This window comes from Grus americana, chromosome 8 (assembly GCF_028858705.1).
Source record: "Grus americana isolate bGruAme1 chromosome 8, bGruAme1.mat, whole genome shotgun sequence".
In the NCBI taxonomy this organism is placed as follows: Eukaryota; Metazoa; Chordata; class Aves; order Gruiformes; family Gruidae; genus Grus; species Grus americana.
The window spans coordinates 23074836-23102271 of NC_072859.1; the positions used below are offsets into that span (position 1 = coordinate 23074836).

Here is a 27436-nt window from a genome sequence, read left to right on the forward strand (position 1 = left end):
ATGGCTTCTCCTATTATCTGGACTTTTCTCTCTCCTGAAGTGTCTTAACAGCCCATTTTTGCCATGAGCAAACCAGTTAGTGATCACATGTTGCTCTTTTTTTCCCTGTATTTTTGTAATACTTGCATGAGATAAAATATATCTCTGCCCTAAAACCACAGCAGCTATTCTGTGTAGCAGACCGTAGGCTGGATTAGCACTTGTGGCAAAATGTGCCACCTCTTGATGCTAGGGATTTATTTTTCTTTAGCACACATTAACTCTCTCAGGATTTTTGCCATAAGAGCGAGCATGCAAATATAAGTAACAAATAAGATTTTTCACTAAATATCTTGACACATTTTACTGGATTTAGATTCACTTTCCACAGTTTCTGTTTCATGCTTACTTTCCTTCATCTAAGAGCAGTCACAGTGGCAGTATAAAAATAACTTTTAAATTGAATTTTTCGAGATCCTCCTCTTCTGCTATCTCTTGCTGCTTCCCACTTCTCTTCTGATTTTACGTTTCTTTCTAGTCTTCTCCCTGAAAATCAAGATCTCCTTATGCTTTGCATTACCAGCTGTCAGGTGTGATGCTGTCTATGCTGGTATGCCACTGTGTTAGTCTGCTTTGGCACTGTTGGTAGCACTCTGCTGTCATGCTCAATTGAGACAGAAAGGACCATTTCTTACTGGAATATTAATTCATGAAAAATGACTTTTGTTTTTGAAATAGAATTGTTGTGAAAGAAACATACAAAGAAATTTGTATTATAACAAATTAGTCTTTAATTTTATAAAGGTTTAAGTGTCAAATATAAATGAACTAAACAGTGAGGCCAAGTAATTCTGTGAAATTACACCCTCAAATTGCCACATGTCATTTGAGTGCAAATTCCATCAACTGAGATTTTTTTATTATTATTTTTTTTTCCCCTGACATAGCTGTTTTTGAGCAAAAGCGAATGCCACCCTAGGCATCTGGAAATTATCTCTGGAAGGAAAGTAGTAACCAATTTACTTGCGTGTCTCTGTGAAGGGGAGAACAAGGTCAGGATGATTGTAGTGGAGATGATCTTTCTCCTGACCTGTTCTCTTCCTCCACCCTGCAAAAGAGGAGGAAGAACAACATCCTGTTCTGTGTTGACCTTCTCTCTAGTCATGGCCTTCCAATCCTTTACGCTTTTTAGAAGAGGATTGCCTTTTACAGGTAATTCTGCCAGTCTAGGAGGCCCAATGTTAGTAGGCCACTAATCTCAGGGCTAGTGTAAAATGAAGTAGCAGTTTTGCAGCAAGTTTCTTATAGCTCAGTAACTGCTTTGATTGTTGCTTTTCTTTGATCTGCTTGCAAAACTGACCAAGATAATCAATGTAATTTTTTTAGAGAGATATGAGGCTGCTTCGGTGCTTGTCAATTGGACAGACTGATGTACTCTCTTGCAGTCATACGTGATGTTTAATTGTTAGCATGGTTCCTGATACTCTTTTGGCTCGTGCCAGCTAGTGCTCTCCTGGACAATGTTTGCACATGGTTCAGGGCATAACACGTGCCTAAGAGTAGCCAGTTTTGGATGCAGCCCATGCTTTGGGGGGGAGAATTCAGCCATGTAGTTGTGAGCTAAGTCATGTTGCTTGATCGTACTGGCAGTGAGCTGTCTCTGTTCTTATTTAAAAGACTGTTTAAAATATAGCCTCTGTGCCAACTTGCAGGGGATTTTAGGCTCCAGTAGCCGTTTTCTGGCCTTTTCTTAGGACAGACAAGTCTTGACTTTACTCCTGTTCCTGGAGCTTTCAGGATAGATGCTGTTTCATGGAAGCCTTTCATATGCAGTATTTCATCCTCTGTGCAGCTTATAAGATAGCAATTTATTGTTGCATCATCCAGTTTTCACCTTCATTAGAAGGAATGACTGCATAACTGATTTTGTCTGTAAGATAAAAGAAGCAAAAAGAAGTTTAGAGGAAGTTGCCTTATACCTGTTATACAAATGTTTAGACCAGTAAACTGGTGCTTGCTCAGAGAAATGAAACTGAGATCTATGGAGCCTTCATAGTAGTATAATTCTCTTCAAAAGAGTTTATATTGCTTATATCTGTTAAAATGAGTACTGAAAGTGGTATGGCTAACTGACATAGTTACACTGGTAGAACTTAGCATGCTGGACATTTTGAAGCATTTTCCGAACTGACTGTATATAAGTACTTCAAAACTGAGGCCTGGAAGATACCTCTGTCATAGTTTAATTTCTGTCACAGGTATCATCACTTGATAGGAAAATTAGAAAGATAAATCAGCAAAAAATGTGGTTTTCTCACAAAATTTTTACTTTTATTTGCTTAAAATACAACATAACTTTTAGGGGTAATTCCCTTTTTTAGCTAAAAGAATGTGACTAGTATTAGATGCTTTTAATTTTCCACTGTGTAAATAGCTATAAACAGTGAATATAACAACAGTTCAAATCTGATTCTTGGTCAGAACCATGAGTAGAAGCGGATGAGAATAACCCTAGAAAAATATGTGTTGAAATATTCTGATAGTTGATCAGAGAAAAGAGCTGGGAATGAAGCATTCAGGAAAACCTTTGTGAAGCCATGTATATGCTTATGAATTCAGGCACAGAAAAAAATATCAGTCATGGTGAGTAAGAACTTGTTGATGTTTTAGGTTGGCTCAATTATCTACGTATCCTTCTCATAGTTAGTTTTTGTTAGATGGATCCGAGTGTATGGTACTAGGAAGTAGCATGTTCTTTCACTTGACAAAATGCCATGCAATGGCATTAGATGATAGCACTGCAGTATCATAATAACAAAGATTACACTATTATTGTCAAATTTGCAAAGCTCATTTACTATGAGCTATTCTTGCACTTTATTTAGTAACCTCAAATGCCCAAAGTTTATTGATACACTGCTTTATCATACTTGCTAGCTCAAGTTAATGATGTGCTCCAGGTAGAGGATATAGTTGGGCAATATTTCATACAGTTTTTTTGTCAAGAGTTTTGAGCTTCCGTGCTTTAATTATGCAGTTTCATATAAAAGATTGTAATACGTGCTCATGCAGTTGAGGAGGCTGCGGAGAGAAGAATCAAAACTCTTTTGTAGACTTACAAGCTAGTACATCACCGAATACATATACAAGAAGTTCATAGCATGTAAGCAAAAATTTTGAGAGAATGGTACTGAACTTTTCTTCCAAAATACCTGTGTGCATGTATACATATTATAATGTATGTATGTAGATGCGTGTACATATGTATATTATCATGTACACCTATCTAATCTATATCTTATAATTTTTATATATAAAATGTAGTATAGTTCAAGTGACTTGATTTTTTTCAGAAAGTTAATTAGAAAAAACTAAAAAATAGTCTGCCTTGATGTTAAAAGATTCCGATCAGCCTAATGTCAATTTAAATCTAATTACTTTAAAATACATGTTTATACTATTCTCCTCTCCCTATTTTTTTTAGTAAAAATTCCTAAGGCTCAAAATTGTCTTGATAATTTTTCTCTATCTTTTTTAATCCTTTGACATTTGAAGAAAGGTCTTTTCTTTCTGCAGTTGACAAGGAGGGTGTTTGACTGTGCAAGGGAATGCTGACTCTGTCTAGACACAAAACATTTTTATCAGGGACTTTGTACATTTGGCACAGACAAACTTTTTTTTCCCCTGCTAACATTCAGTTTATAGTAATTTTAGCTGTTGCAGCTTCAAGTATTTAATTTTGGGATTTGAGATACCATTGGTTTGTTCTGGTTTTTTGTTCCAGATTGCAGTGTCCCTGTAAAGACTGTAGAGATAAATATTCAAGATATTGATGAATATTTTGTTCTGTGTACAGTGGTTTAATATCTAGAACTATGGCTGAGAAATAGGTTTATGTAGCTTGTATCCATAAATCAAGGTGATGTGTCAGCTAACAGACTCCCAGTAGAACAGAAGTCATCTCAAATTCATACTGACCGTGGGTAGCTAAATAGTGGTATGTTTGCCAGTCAGGACTTGGCAAACGATAGCAAGAGTGGAAAGGAACTGAGTGGAAAAGTTCCTTCTGCACACTGCAGTGGAGTTGCTGAGCCCAGTCTAAGCTCTGATGGTTGTGTTGGACATAACAGCAGTATATTTCACATTGTGAGTAAATTCATCATTGCCATAATAGTCCAAAAACTCTAAAAACCAAATAAGTAAATGAGCTGTTTCAGTAGTCCAGCTTCAGTAGTTCAGGGCTTGCTTATTTTAATTTTTCTTAAGCGCATTAAATGGTTCTAGATGGGCTGTCACTGTGATCTTTGAAATATTACCATGTTTCCTTCATTCTCTGCTTTTAAATGTCTTATACAGTAAGATTTTCCTTATCCTCCGTTCATTACAAATTTCTGGGTATTCAGACTCTTTATTTGGAGCTTAAAGGCATTTCAAACTACAACAGAAATTCAGAAATGGAAAAGGGAAGAGATGTGCGTTTATTGTCCCCTCTTTTATCACAGCCTGTTGACTCCCAGTGCAGACGCTAAACCTGCAGTTTATGTCTCTTACCTGGCAGCTGGTCTGCAGGTAAATTAACCCAGCAAGCAGGTATCATTTTTAACTAGAATGAGTATAAGGTAGTAATTTGAACCTGGAAAATAATGTCTTGGCCACAGTTTTTGTCTGAAAGTAATTCTGCTTTAACTTTAGAGAAAGACCTTGTTTTTGTAGGGATTTTTTTTTTCTCCCTTCATTTCTTGTCATGTTATTCAAATTCCTATATCCAGAAGTCTTGAGAAAGATTGAGGAATGACTGATGAAAACCTTGAATGATACTTTGAAAATGTAGCACATGCTGTGAAGTTCCAATAGATGAAAGCAGTATGGTTGAAGGGTTTAAAACATGTTTTTATATTAATTTACTATCATTTAAATATTCTTTTAAGAAACTGCTTATGGATTCTGAATTTTCACTTGCAACTACAGTTTTTTCGAAGTTTAAAGGGATATGATGCATTTTCTTTGTGAAGTATTCTACTCTTTTTGTTCACACTAGTTCTTCGGCTTTTTTGAAACTAGTAGTACACACTGCTGTGCTGGCAAATGCACAACTGCATGGTGTTGAACTTCAACCACAGCTGAACACTGCTGTGCACTTGCAGCAAAAATGGGAAACAGCGAATAATGCCTCTTGCCTTTTGAGATGGTCATATTTGAATTATGTTGGCAGGATTGAGTGAAGAAGCTTGTATTGTTAACAGTGCTGAATCTGCTCTGTAAGCACATAAGACTTTTTCTGAGAGGATTTCAATCCAGCTTTCACCAGCACTTTGTTCGCCTAAAACTACATTTAAAGTTTTTCTTAGGTTTCTGCTGCGAAATTTGTGGTTTATGTGCTTTGGTCAGGGAAGAAATCCACAATGTTACACACATTTCTGTGTACTATAAATTTATTCTTTTACTCAACTTTGTAAGACATATTCAGTTAAGGTCTTAAAATACCCTTTTTCATCATTGTAAGCAAAATAATCTCCCAAATACCACACTTCTAAAAGTAATGTGCTTGAAACTCTTAAATTTCAGTAATTTAACCTGGTAAACATTGTAGTAACTTTGATAAATGTTAACTTCTTCTCAGGCTTCCAAAGGATGAGTTGGCAACAGAACCACTAAAATATGCTGAACAACTTCCTGTAGCTCAGATAATACACCAGGTATGTCTTTCCATTTTAAATAATTTCTTTGAGAATAAACAACATCTGTAATAGTTAAACTGCTTTTCTAGGTCACACAGAATCAATGTCCTCATGCTGGATGTATGTAAAACCAACATAATCTTGTTCAAATGACAACTATTAAATTATAAAAGTCTTATTCTGAACATTGTGATGAAAAGATGCTTGCTGTATGACACAGTTGACACTTCAGAGGTTGCTGTTAAAATTGTTGTGTGTCTCCTGATATAAAAGAAGAAAATTCCATTAATTTCTCTGAATTTGCATCTTGACCTAAATCATATTCCCTTCCTGAAAAAGCAGCCAAAGTATAGAATCATTATTGTCAAATAATTGTCATGATGAGTTGAGTAGGGAAAACAATACCCCCTCCTAATACAGTTTTGAATTAGCACTATTTCTAACTATAGCAGTGTCGTCATACTTTCTGCTTTGCACAGGGTTTTTTGTTTGCTTTTTGTTTTTCACATAAAAAACCAGAGATTGAGATTTTGCCTAGATTGTGCCTTCTAACTGTGTCTTTATTTAAAATTGATAATCTTCCATTGATTTAGGTAAATAAATGAGGGATGATGTGGACATCTGAGCTGGGCTTGACTAGAAGGCTAAAGTTTTTATTATAGCATGTCTCTCTTTTTTTTTTTTTTTTTTTCCCAATTTATGGCATGGAGGAGAAAGAGATCTTTTCTGTGCAGAAGATTCTATGCTCCCTTCTTGCTCTTTTCTCAAAGTTCAAGGTCTCTCAATCTGTCCTGCTGGTAGATTAGATGCCCAGCCTGCATTCACATGTCTTCTCATTCTTTGCTGTTAGCAACAGTGGGCTCTGCCTGTTTTGTGGAAACACTCATGGCTGAATAACATACATGAAACTTGTGATATACTGTAAAACATGAGTATTGATCTCCCTCATTGGTGATGCTTTAAAGAAAGCAAAAAGACCTATTCTGTTGCAGTCATTTGGAATTTTCTCAAAAAGTAAAAAAAAATTTAACCTTGTAGAAGTGAGTCCTGCTTCAGGGACAGGTAATTATAATTTTCCTAAGTCAGGACTGAATAGGTCAGATTACTGTTTTCCTAATGGTACTGTGGCAGTATGGAATCTTTCAGGTAATCAGGTACACTCTGAAAAATTGACCTGAAAGTTGGGGAAGATAATGACAGTTCATCATGGAGGCAAAATGGTACAGTCCATTCACTGCTTTGAGATAAGGAAAACTTCCAGCCTGAAAACTGGGACTTGGTGCTGGTCAGGGTAGCAATAAGCCAGATAGACAGTGTTAGATAAAGCTGTGGTTTCAGACTGAGCTGGTTTTGAATGCTTAAAGATCAACAGGAACAAATAAAAGTCCGCTAAATGTCAAAGTTGCTTACAAAATCCCATTAGTATTAATTATTATTGTAAATCTTCCCGAATACCTTTGTCAAACAGTGTTTTTAAGCAGTTGAGTCGCATGCTGCAGACAATGCTGCTTTTCTCTTAAAGGAAACATAAGCTTTATTTTAAAACTCTAAAGTGTACAGGTCTTTTCTGTGAGATGTAAACACAAGGGATTTTAAAACTTTTGGCTGAAATCTGCACCTCCGGGAAGAATCTCTGATGTGTTCAGAACATGGAAGATTGGAAATCAGAACCAGTTTGTATGTCAGGAACTCCCTGGTGTTGTCAGAGCTTCAAATGACCCAACAGCCTGCAAATGTCACATTTAAAATTCTGTCTTCATGCCTGACTCTCAGCATAAATGAATTAAACAGCAGAGCAGGCAGCCAGTCAATATGTTCTTAACAGTGAGAGTGAGCAATGAAACAGTTTGGGGGTTGTTTGGAATCAGTAAATAGAAAGTGCACAGAATGGCTCACCTAGAGGAAAATCTCAAATACGAAACAGAATTAACCTTTAAGATGGTTGACCAAACGAAATGTCATAGTAGTATTTTTACAACATTAGGTGGGTAATAACCACGAAGGGTTCATTTGGCAACTGTGTGTTACACTGCAATAGAATATTGCACTGTGGAAAGGCAAAAATCTGTTTTTCATGTACTCTTATCTGTTTGCTGTAGCAAATTTACCAATAGTATAGAGCTGTGGTCCGCACAAGGCAGCAAAACAAACCCAACAGAACTGCAGATGTCTTTTGACATAGAGAATCAGAACAAAGGGACTGTTATTTAGCTATTGTGTCAGGAGTCTGGCATCATGCCCTGGTTTTGTATGATGGTGATGCCCTTTTTGTGCCTCTAGGAGCTGTAATGAGCTGAGCATACTCTGCACCAGTGTCCTGGTGAATTAGCACTGCAAAGATTATAATGTATTGTTTCTGAGGGACCTGTGACAATTGGGACACGTACAGCAAGGTCCATGTTAAGTTTATATGATTAAATATTTTTTATTTTAAGAAAAAAGAACTTACAAGAAATTAAAAATGAGTAAAAAGAGTGATGAATAGTGTTTGTGGTATGATGCTTTATCTAAATGGATAATCACTGTGTTTTAATATGGGCCTTTGTTGGTTCTGTATTGCATGTAAGATTTCTCTCATGTTAGCCCATATTTTGTTTGCCTCTAGGCAGAAATAAAGGCATCACTAATGTATATTTATGCTATAAACATAAACATTTCATGATGGTAGATGGGTATCCTAAATCAGTATCGTGCCAAAGTACATTTTAATGATCATTAGTAGCCAACATGGCTGCTAATTCTATCCAAATTTCAGTGTAAATTTATTCTCTTGAACACTATTAAAAGTTTGCATGTTTTCCTTAGGCATTTACATGTGATCTCTAACATTCTCTTAGGTGCTTCATCTCTGGTGTTTCAGAAAATATTATACTAATGAATCGAAATTACCTTTTGCTTTCTAATCTGATTATTCCACAAGAAAACTTCAGACTTGGTACATCCTAAACTATTCAATGAAAGGAGACCCAGAATCTGGTTTTGGGAGTGATCTTAAACTTTGTGGCACTGGTAATTATTTATTATTATAGCAGTATAAATACAAAAGAATAACAACCCTATAAAGTTCACAGTTCCAATTCTCAGAAATGTGTTATATTTAATGCATTAGACCATGGTTAATTAAAAAGACAAATGTGAAGACATGAAAATAAATAGCAGAATGAAAACAAATACTAACATTTAAGCCACCAATTTTTAGACATGAACCCAAATCAGACATTTGTAAATAAAGCAGCTTTCTCCATTTTTCAAAAAGAAAGAGGAAAAACATGTGCTTTTAACTGAAATAAAAAACTGCTAGTGCTTGGTAAAGGAATGCAGTCATTAATATAAACTTCTAAAATGGCAAAAGTTAAGCTTTCAGAGGAATACCCACAGAAGACAGCCTTTTTAATGAGTCTCTGTACAGCCATGCAGACAATGCTGCTACTTAGAATTAAGTTTATGAATAGTAAGGCCAAAATAAAAAGGGGGAAGAAGGAGGAGAGACTACTTTAATTCTGCACTTGTTTTTAGTTGAAACAGATCTGGTGAAAGAACAGGGGAAACTGTGTTTGAGAAGATTGTTTTCATTTATCATAAAGGATAGTCATTGCTGGCCTTCCAATTCAGCAAGGTATTTTAATAAAAGTACCTAACTTCCGTGCCAGTGCTCATGCTCTGAATGTCACTACGTGTTAATATATTTTGCCTAACTGGGATTTAGGATATTGAAGAGACACAAGTTGTTACAGGTGTCTTACTGATGGAAGAATCTTTTATTGATGAAAGGCACGTTTCAGTGGATAAATGCCAGATCTCCTGATGTTATAATTGAAAACAAAACGAAACAGCAAATTCAGACCACAATCAACTTGCATATTTATTTTAGTCCATTGTAAAATATTAAGCAGATAATGTGTTGTTAAAACAGGATGGTGTTTCAGGGAACTAACTTCCAGCCCATAGTGCTGATTGCATAATTTACTTAAAAATTGACACGGCTTACAGTTGCATGTTTATTTAAAAACAAAGAGTTCCTAGGTATTTTCTCATGTAGGGGAATGCATGGGGGAATGTTAGATACCATTTCTAATTAAATTAGATTGAGTTTCTTTTTAGAGATGTGTTAAGTTTGTTTTGTAGAGTTTTTAACCAGTGCATTTCTGTAGCCTAACTGTAGAAGCCTCAGTGGAAGATGCCTTCTGTCATCTCAGGAGCTTACTTGGAAATCATGCTAACCCTGTCAAGTAATTATGTGTCTCTATTCCAGATTCCAGTTGAGTAACCCACATGAGCACCATTAGCTTTGCTGAGTTTAGTCTCAGAGGATGTTAGGGAGTTGCCAGATCCAGTCTAGTTTGAGGGTATTGAGTGCAGTCCACAATAAGGGAAATTAAATAAGAAACTTAAGAAAGAAGATGGGAGGGGGATCTCCAGAGTTACAAATGCACAAGATGATGGCCATCAAATATGACTGTAGAGCTGCAGTTCTATGTTAAGTCTTGCAAGAAGGTCTTTGTTTCCATAATTTCTGTGCTTCTGTAATGAGTTTGCCTTCCCCCCCACACCCCCCCAGATCCTTTTGCTTTGAAGATTTATTTTTTTTATTCTTTCTCAGGACCTCATTCTCACATGGTAGAGGGGTGTTAGTTTATTGCATTTGTTGATGTTATTCCTGTTTCACGCTGATTTAATTGAGAGAGGTTTTCTTTAGCAGCATTTGGCAGAAATTGTTGAAACAGTATTAAGAAAATAGAACACACTATGTTGTATAGATTTTTTGAAGTATTTTTTGATTATCTATAACACAACAATTTTAGCTCTGACTTAAATGTTTTCACAAACATTAAAGTGGTTTTATGTGGCTTACAATCTTCGTGAAATGCTCAATATGAAAATTAACCCATCATATGCTGATACAATCTTGAAACCATAACTTCTCAGGGATCACACTGGTGCCTTGCCTGTTGCCTCACAGCTGCCCTGTGGCACTTGTATCAAGAGGTCCTCTCGCACTCAGTCTGCCTCTGTCCTGATGGTGGAGTCTTGGTTCCTATTTATGTTTTATAAAAACCATTAATGGTGTTTAGAACTTTGGTCAAGTAAGCTTAATAACACAGCAGTAGTCCAGATTTTGATTTTTTGATGCAGACAGTAATTTTGGTTTACGGATAATAATTTAGTAAACATTTTAAAGCACTTCAAGTGATACTTGCATTTTATTGTGTCTTTACAGGCTAAGAGGTTCAAAAGCAACTTGTGGTACTTACATGTGTCAGGTTGGATGTGTAAAGTTTTAGACACAGCTATTTATACGTTCTCTGAAAATCAATTCCTGTAGCTGTTTGAAAATAACTTTAAAGCATAGCTTACTTTTTAAAACTTTGGTCATAGTATTCAGCTAGATGATGTCAGAGATAATATATGACCTTTCACCAAAAGGTCCAAATTTTGCTGCACCTGTTAGCATGGGTACAGGTCTTTTCAGGAATGCTTTTCTTTGTCAGAACTAAATTTTTTCAGGATGATTGAAAATTGAATTTTTCAGATCAAAGATTAGAAAGTACTCTCACTTCAGAACTCAGTTTTATTTTAACAAAATACTTACATGGCTCCCCAACAAAAAGCCTTGTATCATGTCCCCTTGCACTAGAACACCTGCCTGGTCAGGCTTTACTTTTGCAGTTCTGAGCAACATACTAAAGAAAGCATTGTCCCCTTACCACTGCTACTTGTTTCGGCCAGTTGGGAGTACATGGAGAACAGCAGACTGTTCTGGCAGTGTTCGTGTCTGTCTGTTCCAGACAAGAGGTGAGAAAAGCTGTTTCTGATGCATGTCATGGAAATCTGTTAACATCCTCTTCCTCACCAGCTGACGTCAAGTCTTTTTTGGGGCTCAGGCATTCTGACTATTCATGCGCAGAACTAAACCCAGGTGCGTTGTACACCTTTTGTTGAACCAGCCTTTCTTCATCTACGGCACTTGGGATGTATAGGAGTTAGAAATTAATGTGCTTTACTAAGATTTTTTTTAATCCTTTTCTGTATTAAACATATGTTTGCGAGTTGAGTAAGGTAGAGGTGGTTTGCCTGTATTTTATAATTAATGGAAGTGGTCTCAAGTGGAATCATGACTGGATGTTATCCAGTAAATATGAACTTGCTTCTTTCTCTAAATTATATTCAATATGTGGATTTAATTTCTCCCACTGTTGCATAAGTTAGAGATTATTTAAATTTTTTGGCTTCCTTTAAATTGAATGCTACCTAGTAGAAAACTCGGCACTCAAAAGGAGCAAAACAAACTTTCTGTGAAAAGCTATTACTGCACGGTTTTGACAACCACCAAACCAGATATGTCATAGAGCAGCCATATTCCCGCCAACACTGTGTGCTACTTGGTGCATATAGGTGCTTTGAAGTTCACTCTCTTAATCAACCTTAACATTAGAAGAAGTATTAAAAAATTGAGTAGCAGGGGCTTGCTGTGTGAGAGTCATGCAATGTGTACCTTTGTATCTAGAGAATGAGTACTTAATTATTTTGATAGTACTGTTTTCTATAATAATGAATCAACAATGGAATATTCCCCTGTTTTTCTGACTCACTTCAAGAAATCACTAAACACATTCTTGATATGGTTGTAGATGGTACATATCTCTTACTGCCAAAACATTAAACCAAAAACATTTTCAGGCATTTTTTCATCTAGTGATCTACTGCAGAGTCAGTGATGATAGTCAGGACCTTCATATGCAAGTTGGTAGTCCATGCAAACAATAAGGTTCTCTCTTTTTTTTTTTTCTTTTTCAGAAATTAAGTAGCACGTTAGCCTAATGAAATCTCATAAGCAAAGCCGTAACATTCCTGAAATAGAGTATATTTGAGTGTAGCATCAAGTATTTTTGTAAAAGATTTAAACTGTATTTTTTTTTAATTTGCTGTTGTTTTTCTCATCAGTTCTTTCCAATCACAGAATACAATAATGTGGAGTTAGTGTAAATTCCTGATGATCAGTTTTTACAGACAAAGCGCAGCTGCTTTTGTCATGTTTTTCATCTGAGTGTGAGGGAAACCGTCTGGAAGCTGAGACCCAGTAAAGCAGTCTCTTTTCTTCCATCTTGCCATTAAAGGGCTGTTGTGGGTGATCACTCTCTGCCTATCCAAGATCATTATTTTTACTGTTCCTCAACCACAGGGAAAGTTCTGTTTCTTTATCTCTTTGTTAAATTGAAGTATTAGATGGAAGCTCTTCTCTTAGTCTTCAAGACACAATAAAGATAAGTATCTTAGAATTATTTTTCTTTCAAATGCTGTCTCCCAAATCTTAAAAATTTAGCAGTAATTATGAGGAACTTTGTTTCTGTAAGGATAGTCTACCAAAATATTCATGCACGGGGAACTCTTCTTTTGTCTACATGCCACACTGCTTGGCAGAGCCAGAAAAGAAGACTGAGTGGGTTTTGTTGCTGACCAAGCATTACAGAGGAACTGAATGTAGTATTAAATTCTTTTGATTATATCTGAATACAGTGGATTGAATAACTAAATGCATTGAAAAGTATCTTACATGAGGAACCTGAACAGTCAGTTGTGGGGTTCTTGTTTTTAACCATTTCCTACTAGAAATACCACACCGAACATTTTCTGTAAGGCAAGAAGGGGAAACTTTGGCCTGTTCCAGCTGCCCACAGACACTGGAGATGGAGGATGGCGGCTTTTTCTTGCCAGAAATGTTGCATGCACGGTCCGTCCTTTCTTCCCTGTTTATGCATGAAAACATGTAACTTTACTTCCTTCTTTGCATTTTTTTTTAACAAAACCAAAGTATATTTTTAAAAGAATAAAAGAATTATAACTTTTCCTTTTACACAGCTCTGTTAAGAACAGTTAGTTGCACAGTTATCAAAATGTTCTGTTTGATGTGCATGTACATCGTTTGTCTGGACATCGGTAGGATCCAGTCTCTGCTGTCATATCTTGGAAAGTGAATTTATCACTTCTTCACAGAAGTGGCACCCAGCAAGGTGACCCCTAGACCATGTTCTCCCTCAAAAATAGTCACCTCTTCAGGGTGATGCAATAGCAGAAATGGATGCAGTGTTTTCAAAATGACCACTTTAGGCTGTACAGATCCTGCAGTTTAAGCAAAATAGTATAGCACTGAACTGTTCAGTTTTCTGAGATCATGTCTCTCTTTCTCTTTCCCTGACCTATGAAAACCCTTACATTTAAAGATTGGCATTGTATCTTCATTCTCCTTTGGCGCAGCATGGGAGATCAGTTTAACAGGCAGCTTGGAGTAATTTAACTAGGGGCTGCCCCTCAAGTGGCCACACTCCCCTCTTCCCCATTCCTGTTAGTCCTGTGCTCATTAAGCACAGCAGTGAGCTGAAAGCTACTGCTAAAAAAAAAAAAAAAAAACAAACCACCAAACCAAAAATGCATTTTTCAACCTGGCTGGGTAAGTGACTACAGATTTTCTAAGGCCAACTAGGATAGGTCGTATAAGCCAAAATTGATAAAGGGTATGTATATTCCCTGAAAATTTTTGTTTATATTTCTCATGAGCAAGTGAGACTGAGTGAAAATAATAGTTACTCTGGGAAGTTGAAATGGAAATAAATTTAAGGCCTTTCTGCATATCATGGGAGTGCTCATTTTGCCCTTGAGAATACTGGTAATAGGAGGCATTATATGTGAACGTAGCGTCATCCATTTCATGGATTATGAGACATCAGTTTCATACCCACCAGCATATAGAATTGTCAGATGTACTATTAAAAAACACATGAAAAGATACCCTGGCTCTGTAGTAGCTATAACTGTTAGAGGTGCCACGTTGAATTTGCAGCTTCTTTAAGAGGTAATTCCTGTAATCGTTTCTCTTTAATAAGCACTATCTAAGATGTAAAATGAAGGAAGAGGTTCAGGAAGTGACTGTAACATGTCAGGCTTTATAGAATGTTGTATTGTTGTGGTTTACTCATCTGAACTTCAAATAACTGCATTTGAAGGGTTGGTAGTAGCAGTATGACCATGAACTCTAAAGATGGTTATATTTCTTATTCAGAAAAAATTATTTTTGCTTTTTTCAGCTGAATCAGCTATGTGTTTGGAGATCCTGTACACACAAACCTTTCGATATACTCTATTGATCTTTCTATGTCTCTGTTCTGTCTTTGGACTGATTGTGCCATGATCCCCTTTTGTGCTTTACAACCTGCTCACAACTGTGATTTTAAGACTGTGGTTACTGTTTCTGCTGTGCTGTAGCTATGCTCAGAGCTTTACAGGAAGAGACAGGTTCAAAAATGCTTACAGCTTAAAGTAAACTTCACATAGCATGTTGGCAAAAAGCAAAGCAAGGTTAACAGCGAGAGGTTCTGATTTGTAGACTAAGGCCATAAAGGACTGTTATGTTAACCTCTTCTGGCTTCCTGCACAAAGTATGTAGATACTTTATTTATATTCTCCCTTTGTGGCTATATTGAAATCAGGAAGGATAACTAGAAAAAGGGAGTGAGTAGAGGCTGGTAGATGTTTAATCAAAATATTGTAATTATGGGGGGGAATATAAATGAGGAGGACAATTATGGCATGCTAGTACTTGCATGTGATTACAGAAAGCATGCACAATATTATAGTTGTTATTGAAGAAGCAATATGTACGTGTCGCAGGGGTCTTAACTGCTAACGTCATGTGAATTGTGGTACAATGCTATAGATAAAATATCAATAGCCATCTCACTTTGTTTTGGGCAGCTGATACTAGAACTGCTGCTGTCGCTGCAAATGTAAGGAGGTTATTTTTAAGTGAGTTCTGTGATTTGAGACTCTGTTGTCCTTTGTGGTCATAATAAGCTCGGCTAATGTCAGAGCTTTTTTGCTAAAATTACCTCTCCAGTCATTTTCACTCTCAACATTGCAGTCCTCTATTAAGCATATAATTCACTTTTTTCATCATTCTTTGCTTCCATGAGATTTTTTGTGATACACTGGTCTGCATTCATTTCCATTTGTCATTTATAAACCTGGATTCTTAGATGTTCTGATTCTTTTTGGATTCATCTGCACTGGGTCCCATTTATTTGCTGTTCCTTCAAATATTGGAAAAGGGAATACTATTTAGGTCACTGTGGTGAGTTGTCTCCAGTGGGGATAACTGAATAGGTTTTCAGTGCATAATGGTATGCAAATAATATACCTCTGCCTCACATGGGAATAGACTAAATATATGCACAAGCTTTCTGTGACCTTAATAGGTTTGTAGGCAACATAACATACCACGTGCTGCTGAAGCATAGCATCTGATGTACAAATACTTCAACTGTGATTCAGAGCAAAGAAATGTATGAAATAACTGAATTTAGTATGTGATCCACACACCTTACTGTGTATGGAAGTGGATACCAGCGATATAACTGGTTTACTTTTGTAACATAAGCAGTAGGTTTTAATAACGATCACCATTAATAAAACAGAAGATGCTTAATGTCTTATGCTTATAACATGCTAATTAATTACATTGGTAGAGCATCTTCATGCACAATGCAAGATGAAACTGAAAAAATCCAGTAAAATGATACATAAGTTACTCCATTAGACTGTTCTTATGAAGTTTCATGTGTGAAAGTACCTTTTAAAAATTTCGCTTCTTTTTAGTTTATTACAGGTTCTAGAGCAATTCAGGAAACAGATGCTGCATTTAAAAAAGCTTTGCTGTAGTGAAGCTTTCTGTGCAAGAGAATGCATTCCTTCTAAAACTTCATTTTACTTAAATTAACTTGTATTTCCACTGAGGATGGCTTATATTAAGCACAAAGGGAGGCTTAGTGCTTTAGACTTCCATCAAATAACTGCATAACTAAAGAGAGAAGATGCCAAGCTTCACACTCTTGTACTTGAAAGTATTGTGTTCTCTCTCATGGGAACTTGAGATTAGAGAAATTATAAAGGCTTTGCATAAAAACAGGGAGTTAGAATTAATTTTTGCTTAAGCAGGGAAGTGTCAAAAGCCTATTATGGTAATTTTTCAATTTTGTCTTAACTGTTCACACATTTTAAAATAGTTGTACAATTGAGTGGAGACATAATTGATGTGTTGTGGTTTCTTTTTTTTTCCTTGGGCCATCATAAAACATAGCTTAGGTGCACTTAGGCTCAGAAGAAATAGGTGTGCTAATTAAGTAGATGAAAATTTTCGTATCATAGTGAGAAAATTTACCTAATGGATTGGAATAGTATTCTAAGAATGGTTCCCCTATTCTTAGTTACATCCAAGTACCAAATATCAATATTAGATGAAGACAATTAAACCACGAAAACCTTAGTTAGAAAGCATAATTCCTAGCAGTAGAATTTGGGGGTTGTAGAGACTATAATCTTCATTATTATTATAGTAAACAGTAGCAGTAAAAGTCTACATTAAAAGAAATGTTACTTAATAACTTTATTCATTGTCTTTTAATGTAAATTAAAAGCTGAAAATATCATGGAATGAAGAGCTACTGCTTACATTCATTTTGTTAATTCTTACTGAATTAAAAAATTATACATCTTGTCTATATCATAACAGCCTATAAAGCGCTAGGGTAGTAGTTTAAAAATTATGTGTGATCTAAACAAATTTTAGGACTTACCTAATTAAAGGAAAGCTGATTTAGGAAAACTTTTAATGGTAATTTAAATCACTTTTTTTTTTTTTAGTAAATATAGTATTTAACAGAAGAAATACTGCTCCAGATTTGCTTTCATTTTGGGGATCAGTTTTGCTATTCCATAGGAGGAGTCTTTGGTGGAACAAGCTTTGCATTTGGAATGAGACTTGCTGGCAAATGTGAAAGTAAACAGTACTCCTAAGTGGTCATTGATTAGTAAGACTTTTGTTTTTATATGCAGAGAAAGGGCATCTTTCCCACCTTTCAGCTAAGTTTTCTACAGAAGCCTCTTTGGGCTATGAAAGAGCTGCCTTTGGCATCCCCAAATTATGCCCAGCTTGTTCAGAATTTTTCTGGCTTTGTTTGCAGTAGAAACTGGTGAAAAGACAAGAGATCTGCTATTTTAGGGATAAAGCATATTCTGCTTTATCACTTTTCCTGATGCTGCTGAATGGCTTCTGTCAAGACCCACTTTCAGTTTCTCCTGACTTGTACCGTAGAGTGGTCTGACTTTTCCTTGGTCCTTCTCTCCCCAAAAGCTGCGAACAGGAACTACCCCACGAAAAGTAGAATATGATCACGCAGTTTTTGTGAGATGAGGCCTAGATAGGAGGGTCAGCATCCATTCCGGCTGTTCAGTTAGTTCTCCAGTTTACAGGTTTCTGGTGTGTGTTGGGTTTGTGTGGCAGGGTTTTGGTAGCGGGGGGGCTACAGAGGTGGCTTTTGTGAGAAGCTGCTAGAAGCTCCCCCTGTGTCTGATAGAGCCAATGCCAGCCGGCTCCAAGACGGGCCCGCCGCTGGCCAAGGCCAGGCCAATCAGCGCCTCTGTGATAACATATTTAAGAAGTAGAAAAAACACTTAGAGAGAGAGAGCTTTTGCAGCCGGAGAGAGGAGTGAGAAGATGTAAGAAACTCTGCAGACACCAAGGTCAGTGCAGAAGGAAGGGGAGGAGGAGCTCCAGGCGCCGGAGCAGAGATCCCCCTGCAGCCCGTGGTGAAGGCCATGGTGAAGCAGGCTGTCCCCCTGCAGCCCATGGAGGAAGGATGAGGGGGTGTAGAGATTCCACCTGCAGCCCGTGGAGGACCCCACGCCGGAGCAGGTGGAGGCACCTGAAGGAGGCTGTGGCCTGTGGGAAGCCCACGCTGGAGCAAGTTCCAGGCCGGACCGGTGGACCCGTGGAGAGGGGAGCCCACGCCAGGGCAGGTTTGCTGGCAGGACTTGTGACCCCGTGGGGGATCCCACGCTGGAGCAGTTTGCTCCTGAAGGTCTGCACCCCGTGAGAGGGACTCCATGCTGGAGCAGGGGAACGATGAGAGGAGTCCTCCCCCTGAGGATGAAGAAGCGGCAGAAACACCGTGAGATGAACTGACCATAACCCCCACTCCCCGTCCCCCTGTGCCGCTGAGGGGGGGGAAGGTTGAAGCCGGGAGTGAAGTTGAGCCTGGGAAGATGGGAGGGGTGGGGGGAAGTGTTTTAAGATTTGATTTTATTTTCTCATTCCTCTACTCTGTTTTGCCTAGTAATAAATTAGATGAATTCCCTCTCTAAGTTTGGTCTGTTTTGCTCGTGACGATAATTAGTGAGTGATCTCTCCCTGTCCTTATCTCGACCTACAAGCATTTCGTTATGCCTTTTCTCCCCTGTTTAGTGAATGAGGGGAGTGAGAGAGCAGCTCTGGTGGGCACCTGGCCTCTAGCCAGGGTCAACCCACTACATGGTGTTTTGTATTTGTGTCCCTGGAATAATAATGCCGGGAATAAGAAAGCCAAGTGCGTGCATGGATGTGTGTGTGGAGTGGAGGGAAAGGAGGGGATGCTGTTAGATCCTCAGGCACGGGGCAAAGTGTTTCATAGTCTTTATTCCTTATATTATTAATACTGATTGCTTTGGGCATTGAAACAAGTTTGTGTGTGTGTAAGCGCATGTGTAATTTGTGTGTAAGACTAAATTCTTGACTTAGTTTGTGTTACCTGTCACTTAATATATGTAGGATCAGGACCTTCCTTTATAAAGCAGATTACTGAAGTACGTTATAGTAGGTTGTCCAAGATGCAAGATTTAATTCCATTTTCTGGTGTCAGTTCAGTGTTCTGTAGCATTTTCATTTCTCACATAACCTTGTATAATTTTTATTAATCATAACTTTTTTGTTGTTTACACATGAAATCTTCTCTGATAGACAATGTTTATTTAAATGGTATTTCAGTGATAGTAAAATTAGCAGTTTTGCTAGGTTTTTTCTTCTATCTACTATATTTCTTCTGAACTTATGCAGCATAAAAAATAGCTGTTACCAACAAGCTCACATTGATAAGGAAAAAAATATAAATGTTACCAATCTTAGCTTGACATATTTTGCAGTGCTGTGATGGCAGATACGTTTCTGAACACTTTTCCTCAGTTGAAGGTACTCTTAGCTCCAAATATATTCACACATTTATCCCAGTTAACCATGTAAACTTAGTGAGGTGTTATTGGTGACTTTTTTGTGTTAAGTTAATTATATTTTGTTTACCCTTCAATAGCATGCTGTGAGGAGCACGGCAGTGTAACTCTCAAGCTCTTGACACAACTGATGGATGGCCAGAGGTAGAGATATTGGCAGGCTGCTCTCTAGTGCTCTGTCTAGAATTGTTTTCCTAAATAATTCAGAGGGTTGAAATTTGATGAAATAATTTCCATTTGAAGAATGAATGGAAGGGGTAAATGAATGAAGACCCCAGTAATGGAGCGGTTGTGTTCATGCTGTTGGACAGAAAAGACAGCATCCCGCATCATCGTTCCTACACAAATTCTTTGCATGAGGTTGTGATTCCACTTTGTGCAAGTGATCACTTCTGTAGTGACTGGCTTTCTTGCTTGGTGTGTGGCACCCTGCCATAGCCAGCTCTCTCCTCTCAGGCTCCCTTCCCCAGGGCGAGAGACTCCACATATTGACAGCTGCCTCCTGGGGCTTGGTGTTCCTGGAGAAGCACGGCTCCAGTGGTGGGGCCTGTGAATTAGCCAGTGATCGCACGTTTCCAGGAGGGGGTGCTTAACACGAAACACCATCTACAAATACAGGGCTGACAAACAGATGATGAGTAGCACTTACATGGAACTGAGTGACAACATGGCATCAGTAGGGCAGTAACCTGTGGTTAGTTTAGATGGTAGGCAGGAAAGGTGCAACTGGTTTGCCACTAGATAAGACCATCTGTGGTGGTATCTTTTTTAAAGACTTTCAGAAAGATGTTGAGACTACGTACTACATGGGATAGTCTGAGGGGGTGTATACTCAGCTGCACTGATTCATTCTTCCAGAAAGATGGTCTTTGTTGAGCCTCACGTAGCATTCATCGACTGATGAACCTAGTGTCATGCAAATGTCATGTGGGAACAGTGAATATTTGTGATACCATAAATCTGCCATTCTTTCGTAATGGCAGCTGCCTACAAAAACTCTTTGCAGGAATGGATCTGCTCTCTGGGACTCCTTGTTCTTTGACATGCCAAGCGTAACAGAAGTTGCTTTCTGGTGTAGGTGTAATTATGCGCAACCACTAAATAAGTGTCTGTATTGCTGCTGTGTCCGTGTTTTACGACTTGTTTTCAAGGTTGTATAGCAACTAGAGTAGCCAAAAGTATTAGGTTGATATTTCAGAATAGTTCCTTCTCCTTTTATTCTGTTCCTATAGAAAGCACATACAACATAAACTTGGGTGAGAATACTTGTCTGGCATATGAGTCCAAAACTACTGAATACAACAATCGCCTTTAAAAGCTGTGTGGAGGTGGGGAACAAAACAGTCTATCACCACCTGCAATACACTGGTTTCTCACTGAAAATGAAAATGTTTTGCAATAAAAACACAGCCATATTTGATCTTCCTCGTATAAATGTGCAGGCACCTTTTGCCTCAGCCCTGCTTCTCCCTCCATCCATTTTTTCATGCCTACCTCTTAAATGTAACGCTGTTTTGAGTTGTGCAAGCTGGAACTAGAAAATATGGAGCTCTACTGCACACACGTAAAATGTAGCACACAACTTAGGGCAAAGGAGAACTTTTAAAATTATAGTTGTAGAGGTTTAAAAAAAATGAGCAATAAAAAGTACATCAATAAGGAATATTTATTTGGATTCCAGTTTTTTTAAATGTTGCTGTTGAGATATTTGATTAGATTTTGTACTCAATATGACATATTGAGTATAAGATCTAACGTTGTCTAACATCTGTTGTTAATACAGCCCGCCACCTGGAAATAAATTAATAGATACTCATGGGATATCCAGAAAAAACTGTGTGGTTAGAAGCGTCACTACTACTTTGAAAGGAATAGCATAATAATTTATGAACATATTTCTCCATATTAACAGAAAGAACTTCATTTGAATTTGAATTATCAAAATTATACTTCATAATGGAAGTTCCAGGGCATACAATTAATCTTACAAGATTAAGAAAAAAACCTGCCTCAGAGCATATTGATTCAAAAGCATTTGAATGGGCTCACCTTGTGATCCAGAAAGACGCTATGGGAAATCCAAGTTAGATTTCTGGAGAGGAAGCGGGAGTGCTGTGCTCTTTAGAAAGGTTGGGCTGGGTGAGGCTGGTACTTGGAGTGATCATCCCAGACTGAAATAGGTAGGAGCCATGCATGCATACACTGCCTTGTCTCTGCAGAGCTGAGAGGTTGGTCCTGGTTCTGCTCCCACTGGCAACATGACATTGTATTTGTATGAGCAAGATCTGCACCATAGAAGACTTTGAGATGATCTTTCCTACAGGAAAGCATGCTGCTTGGAAAAATAATGCTCTAAGAATAGCTTGACCCTATTTACACAACTGTATTTTTGTGAATACAAAATATCTTTGTCCCTCTGGCAGCCTCTACACAGCCTTTTCACCCCCTTTGTTCTTTGCAGCTGCTGTTTCTGCCTGCTTAACCTAAAGTTTGGGTAGCAGCAAGTGGGTTGCTTTTATATTTGAGTAAGGTTTTAGATTTTAGAAGAGCAAACTTCAGCTCGCTCAGAGCTCACTTGGGAGGGATTCTGTGGGAAGCTTCCATGGAGGATAAAGGAGCTAGTGCGTGCTGAGAGTTTAAAGAACGCTCTCCTGGAAGCACAAAAACAGTTTCACCCCCTTTAAAGGTAAGGGAAGTAGGCGGACCAAGAGACCCCCTTGGCTTAACTGTGAGCTTCTGAGTCTGCTCAAAACCAAAAGGGAAGCATACCAGAGATTGAAAAGCAGACAAAAACCCGTTGAGGACTACAGGGGTGTTGCCAGGGCATGCAGGGATGGTTATAAAAGGAAAAGCTCAGCTCAAATTGAATATGGCCAGACATGTCAAAAACTGCAACAAAGGGTTCTTCAGGTACATAAACAACAAACAGAAGCAGAAGGATAATATTGGCCCACTGTTAAACAGAAGAGGTGAGTTAGTCACCAACAATGCTGAAAAGGCAGAGGTGCTCCACACTTCTTCACATCCGATTTACCAGCACCGTAGGGCCCCAGGCCTTGGGAACAAAAATCCAGGTCAATGCAAACACAGACCCACCATCAGTGAAGGAAGAGTTGGTATGTGCACTGTTACAGGAGCCTGACCCTTACAAATTGATGGGTCCCAACAGTATCCACCCCAGGGTGTTAAGATAGCTGGCTGATGTTGATGTGAGGCCACTCTCCATAATCTTTGAGAAGTTGTGGAGATTGGGGGACGTCCCCCAGAATACTGGAAGAAGGATAATGTCACCCCCATCTACAAGAAGGGCTTAAAGGAGGATCCAGGAAATTATAGGCCCATCAGTCTTACGTCAGTCCCTGGGAAAGTTATGGAATGAATCCTCCTGGGGGCTATCACAAGTCAAATGAAGCATTTGAGTGGGAAAAGCCAGCATGGATTCACCAAGGGCAAATCATGCTTGACAAACCTGATTGCCTTCTACGACAAAGTAACCTGCTCATTTTTCACAATAAGAACAACCAGCCATTGGAATAATCACCCCAGGGAAGTGGTGGATTCCCCAACCTTGGACACTTTTAAGATTTGGCTCCTCTTGTTTAAATCAACTAAATATAAACATATTAAAAAAGAGGGATGCTTCTCAAAGTAGCGTTGGCCACGTTTTGAATACAGAGGCTACTTAATTAAGCTGCTCATCTGTTTTTGCATGTTTCAGTTGGCATGAAGCTTTGTGTTTGCAAATGTAATTCATATGTTTGCTGTGAACCTGAGTGTCCTTTTGTGAAAAATCGTGATCATGGCTTCATTTAAGAGTATGCATTTGATTAATATGCATATTCATGATACAGTTTGCTTAGTATACCTTAAATAGATGTGGTTGGGGTTTTTTTCTAAATACAGCTTAATCTTGGGACTTTTTTCATCCCCACCCTTAAGCATACGCATGCTCCTGAGTGCCGTAATGGAACTCACTGGAGGCTGAGCAGGTAAGAGCTCAGCCCTTGCACCTCAGCAGAGGTAAGGTCTCTGCTGTGCCAGTCTGTCGAAGATAGGTACAGATGGTTAGTGCTGCTGGTACGGAGCCGTGTTTGTTAGCTTTGAATGTAGCAAATCACACACCTTGGTTTGGAGGCCTCCTAGTATAATCCCTGTTGAGTTTGCCAAGCGGGCATTGTTCATCTGAGCGCTGGCTTGTCTGGGAATTAAACTGCACTGGGTCCCAGGTGCTGGGAAGGCTCCCTTTGATTAGAAGTTGTATATTATGTATTGTGTCGCAGGTTGGAAGATTAATGAGTAATTGTTAAACCACTAAAAGCAGTTTAAAGAGCTACGTAATGCTGAGAGATAACACAAAGTAGAGAATAGTAAGTGAGCAGCCATTTTTGAAGTAGAAGTTAATGTCTAAAAAGCCCTTATAGATTACATACTTTAGCTGGAAATGAAAAACTAAAGCTATCATAGCAGCATTGTAGCTTATATCACCGTGATTACACAGTTTTCAAAGTAAATATTTAAAATGCAGTTGTTGGCATAGATATGTTAATTTAGTTTAACTACTGTTCTTTCCTGTATCCTTTGTGAGTTTTTGTTGTTGATGAGTCAACTTTCTTCATTATTTTATTAATATTGGAGATATCAGTAATCATGGCACTGTGGTTAATAAATAGAAACTGGGAGATTAGACAAAAGTGCTTTAAATTGTTTTGCAGATTAACAGGCACTGTTTATGTTGGAGTTCTCTTATGACTTTAATCTTGCTGTGAGCACAAAAGAGGATTAAACTATTACTAGATGGCTGGAATTATTTGATTTCCCCCACTCCCCTGCGAGGACCCCAAATCAAAACTCTAACTGACAAATTAGAAGTGCATACTTCCACTAACAGCTTTGAGGACATACTTAATGCTGTGGTTTGCTTGGGATACATATAAATTCATTCTGAAATTAAACTTTGTGGTATGCTTTGTCATAACAATTGAGAGGATTACCCAGTTCGAAATTTTAAATTCCAAGTAACGGAATTGTTATGGAGTGCCGCTAGGAAATATTTAATGTGGTGTTGGCACGGTGCACTGCATAGTAGAATTTGGCTTTTCCAAGGAGTTTCCTTGTCCTTCAGTTTGAGATCACTGGGTTTTTTTCCCTGAGATGAGAAGCAGGCGGGTTGTTTCAGCTTTGGATCTGAAGTCGGCCTTGAATTTCAAAGACCTGTTTTGAAATGTGGATCTCTGTTTTTCCAGATTTCAACACTGGTCTTTAACACAGACACATACAATTAGGTATCTTGAGAAACAAGAAAGAAAACTTTTAGTATAACAATGGAAGAAATAAAAATGTTCATTTAAATAGAGAATGACCAAGAGGAAAACTTGGAAATTTACATCCCAAAATATATGAAATTGACCACAGTGATCTAATAATGATGGTGAGCACTGCACAGACAAGCAGCAAGTGTGCTTCACTTCCCCGCAAGTGCTTGCTGGCCCCCCAGCACCCACAGAGGGGTGTGCACAGGACACTCTGCACTGAAACTCCAGAGAGTATTAAGCAGGGATTAATTTGAAATGTGATAGCTGCCACTTTAGTGGACTTGTTGGAACGCAGCACTTCTAATGTTTTATTTTTGTGCAGTTAGGTATGGGTATTTTGCACTTGTGGTACAAACACACACCATCTGCCTCAGGTTGGGAGAACGTCCCCCATGGCAAGGGTCACGTGCACATTAATTTTTAAGGTTTTGCCCACTTTCTTAAAGCTCTTTTTGGAATAAGATACTGGAAGAGACTGAAGAATTTGTGTATCCCTTTTCCATTCAAGATTTACTACATTTCTGACTATAATACTGTGTGTGCTGTTTCTCTACTGCTGCCCATCCCAGTGTGGATTCTGAGTTTAACCCAAAGCGTTCCGTACCAATATTTTTTCCTTATTGAGGACATGATGCAAAGGGAGCTCTGTTGGAAGAGGACTGTAGGGTTGGATTATAATGATATTTAACACAGTGTTTTCCATGTGAAATGTTAATACACGATGTTTTAAATCTTATTTCTGTTCTGATGTAACATTTTAAAATTAAATCATTCTTAATCTAATTGCCATTTCAGCCTTAATACTTTTCTATTATTTTTTGCATAAAATTCATTTTAATTGGAGTAACAAGCATTGCATGTTTTATGAAACACCTTCATTGAAAGTCTTGGATACTTTCCATTCGGGTCCCTACAGACCCATCCAGTTTGAAAATACACCTTTTTATCCTCTCCTTAATTACAGTACTTGGAACAACTCCCTGTTAACTGTTTTTAAGTTCCACCAGATAATGAGTCTACCAGAACTAGAGAGCGTACAACAGAAAACTGTTCACAGGAGGAAGCTTGCTGTTGCTTAGCTACCTATCTTTTTAATTTGGAATCTCCAGCAATTCTATAATGACTAGCCCTTAAGCTTCTAAATGTATTTGTTCATGACACATTGTACCATTTTATATGTGCATTTCACCTGTGTGTTACTGCTATTATTGTAGGGATAAAGAGGGCGTTTATAATAGGGTTGTATTGTGGCATAAATCACAAAACCTAAATACCTCAGTTACATAAACAGTGCTTGGTATACCAAGTTCTTATGTGGGTACTACAGCAATGAAATTCAGAAGTTGAGCCCAAAGAGCTATTGCCTCTGCTCCTCCAGATCAGTCCTGACTATGAGAAAGTTATGCATAATTTGTACATACTGCAACCAATCTGTAGTCTTTTAATAGTACACATTCTCACATCAATTTAGGCACAATAGAGATACATAATTAATTGCAAATTAAAATACTGCAGCATTTAACATTTTTGTCCATTTAGCATTTTCTTGCAAGTGAGAAAATGCCTGACTTTCAAAAATTGCCTGACTTTAACAGAAATCTGCTGGAATAAGACTCTGAACTAGGCAATGTTCATAGGATAAATACTGAAATATTTTTTAGGAATCTGGAAAAACTTTATATTCGCTAATGCTTTCTCATCAGTCCTAAAATTGACTGAAAGGGACAGTTTATCTAGGGATTGCTTATGGCCAAAGAACTGGTGTAAACATAGTGAGAAGTTCTATATTTTCTAAACCTTTTTCCAGTGTGTGGATCTAAAAAGGATTTTTTTTAATTTGCTATTAAAGTGATTCTTTCTTACTTTAATAGTTTTTCCCATTAGGAGAGATCTCTGTGACTCTTGCCCACCTGCCAGCACAAAATAGTCAAAAGCAGCTTCTGCAGTAGTGCAGTTGAGGCTCACATATGTTTATAGATGAGCATTCCGCCTTGGCCTCTGACTTCGTTATGCAAGACTGCTGGTGTAGCTGTGACAGCTCAGAGTGATGCTGCGCTTCCTCGTGGACATAGGTACGTCGGCACTGCTTGTGGTAGTGATGCAACTGTGCCAAGAGGAAAGAATTGTTGGGTCTGCTGTTACAGCAGTGCTGGCTGAAAGCTCTCTGCCAAGAGATGTGACAAGTACAATTTGCTGACATAATTTATGGAAGCGACGACTCCATCTAACATGTAGATGGGTTTGATTCACTGGCGCAAAATGCAGCTTTTTGTAAAGGAACTTGAGTGCTGTTTGCTGCTTGGCTGATGTGCCCATCTGGACAAAGATTTGTTATTGAAGCTTTCTATGTTGCATTTGTTATGATTTTAGAAGGACGAA

The 27436-nt window shown here is 38.1% G+C and overlaps 1 protein-coding gene across 7 annotated transcripts in view; it reads left to right on the plus strand.

Annotated features, from left to right (window-relative positions):
* Positions 1 to 27436, plus strand: part of PIGK (phosphatidylinositol glycan anchor biosynthesis class K) — a 237562-nt gene that overhangs the window by 41206 nt on the left and 168920 nt on the right. For 3 of the 7 annotated variants that reach the window (XM_054833093.1, XM_054833098.1, XM_054833094.1), the window contains exon 10: positions 5600 to 5675. In XM_054833093.1, coding sequence (XP_054689068.1) covers positions 5600 to 5675 — 76 coding nt within the window. Of the gene's footprint in view, positions 1 to 5599; positions 5676 to 16304; positions 17085 to 18181; positions 18733 to 26928; positions 27086 to 27436 lie in introns of those variants that run through there. The other 4 variants (XM_054833091.1, XM_054833096.1, XM_054833092.1 and 1 more) reach the window with 4 other exon arrangements.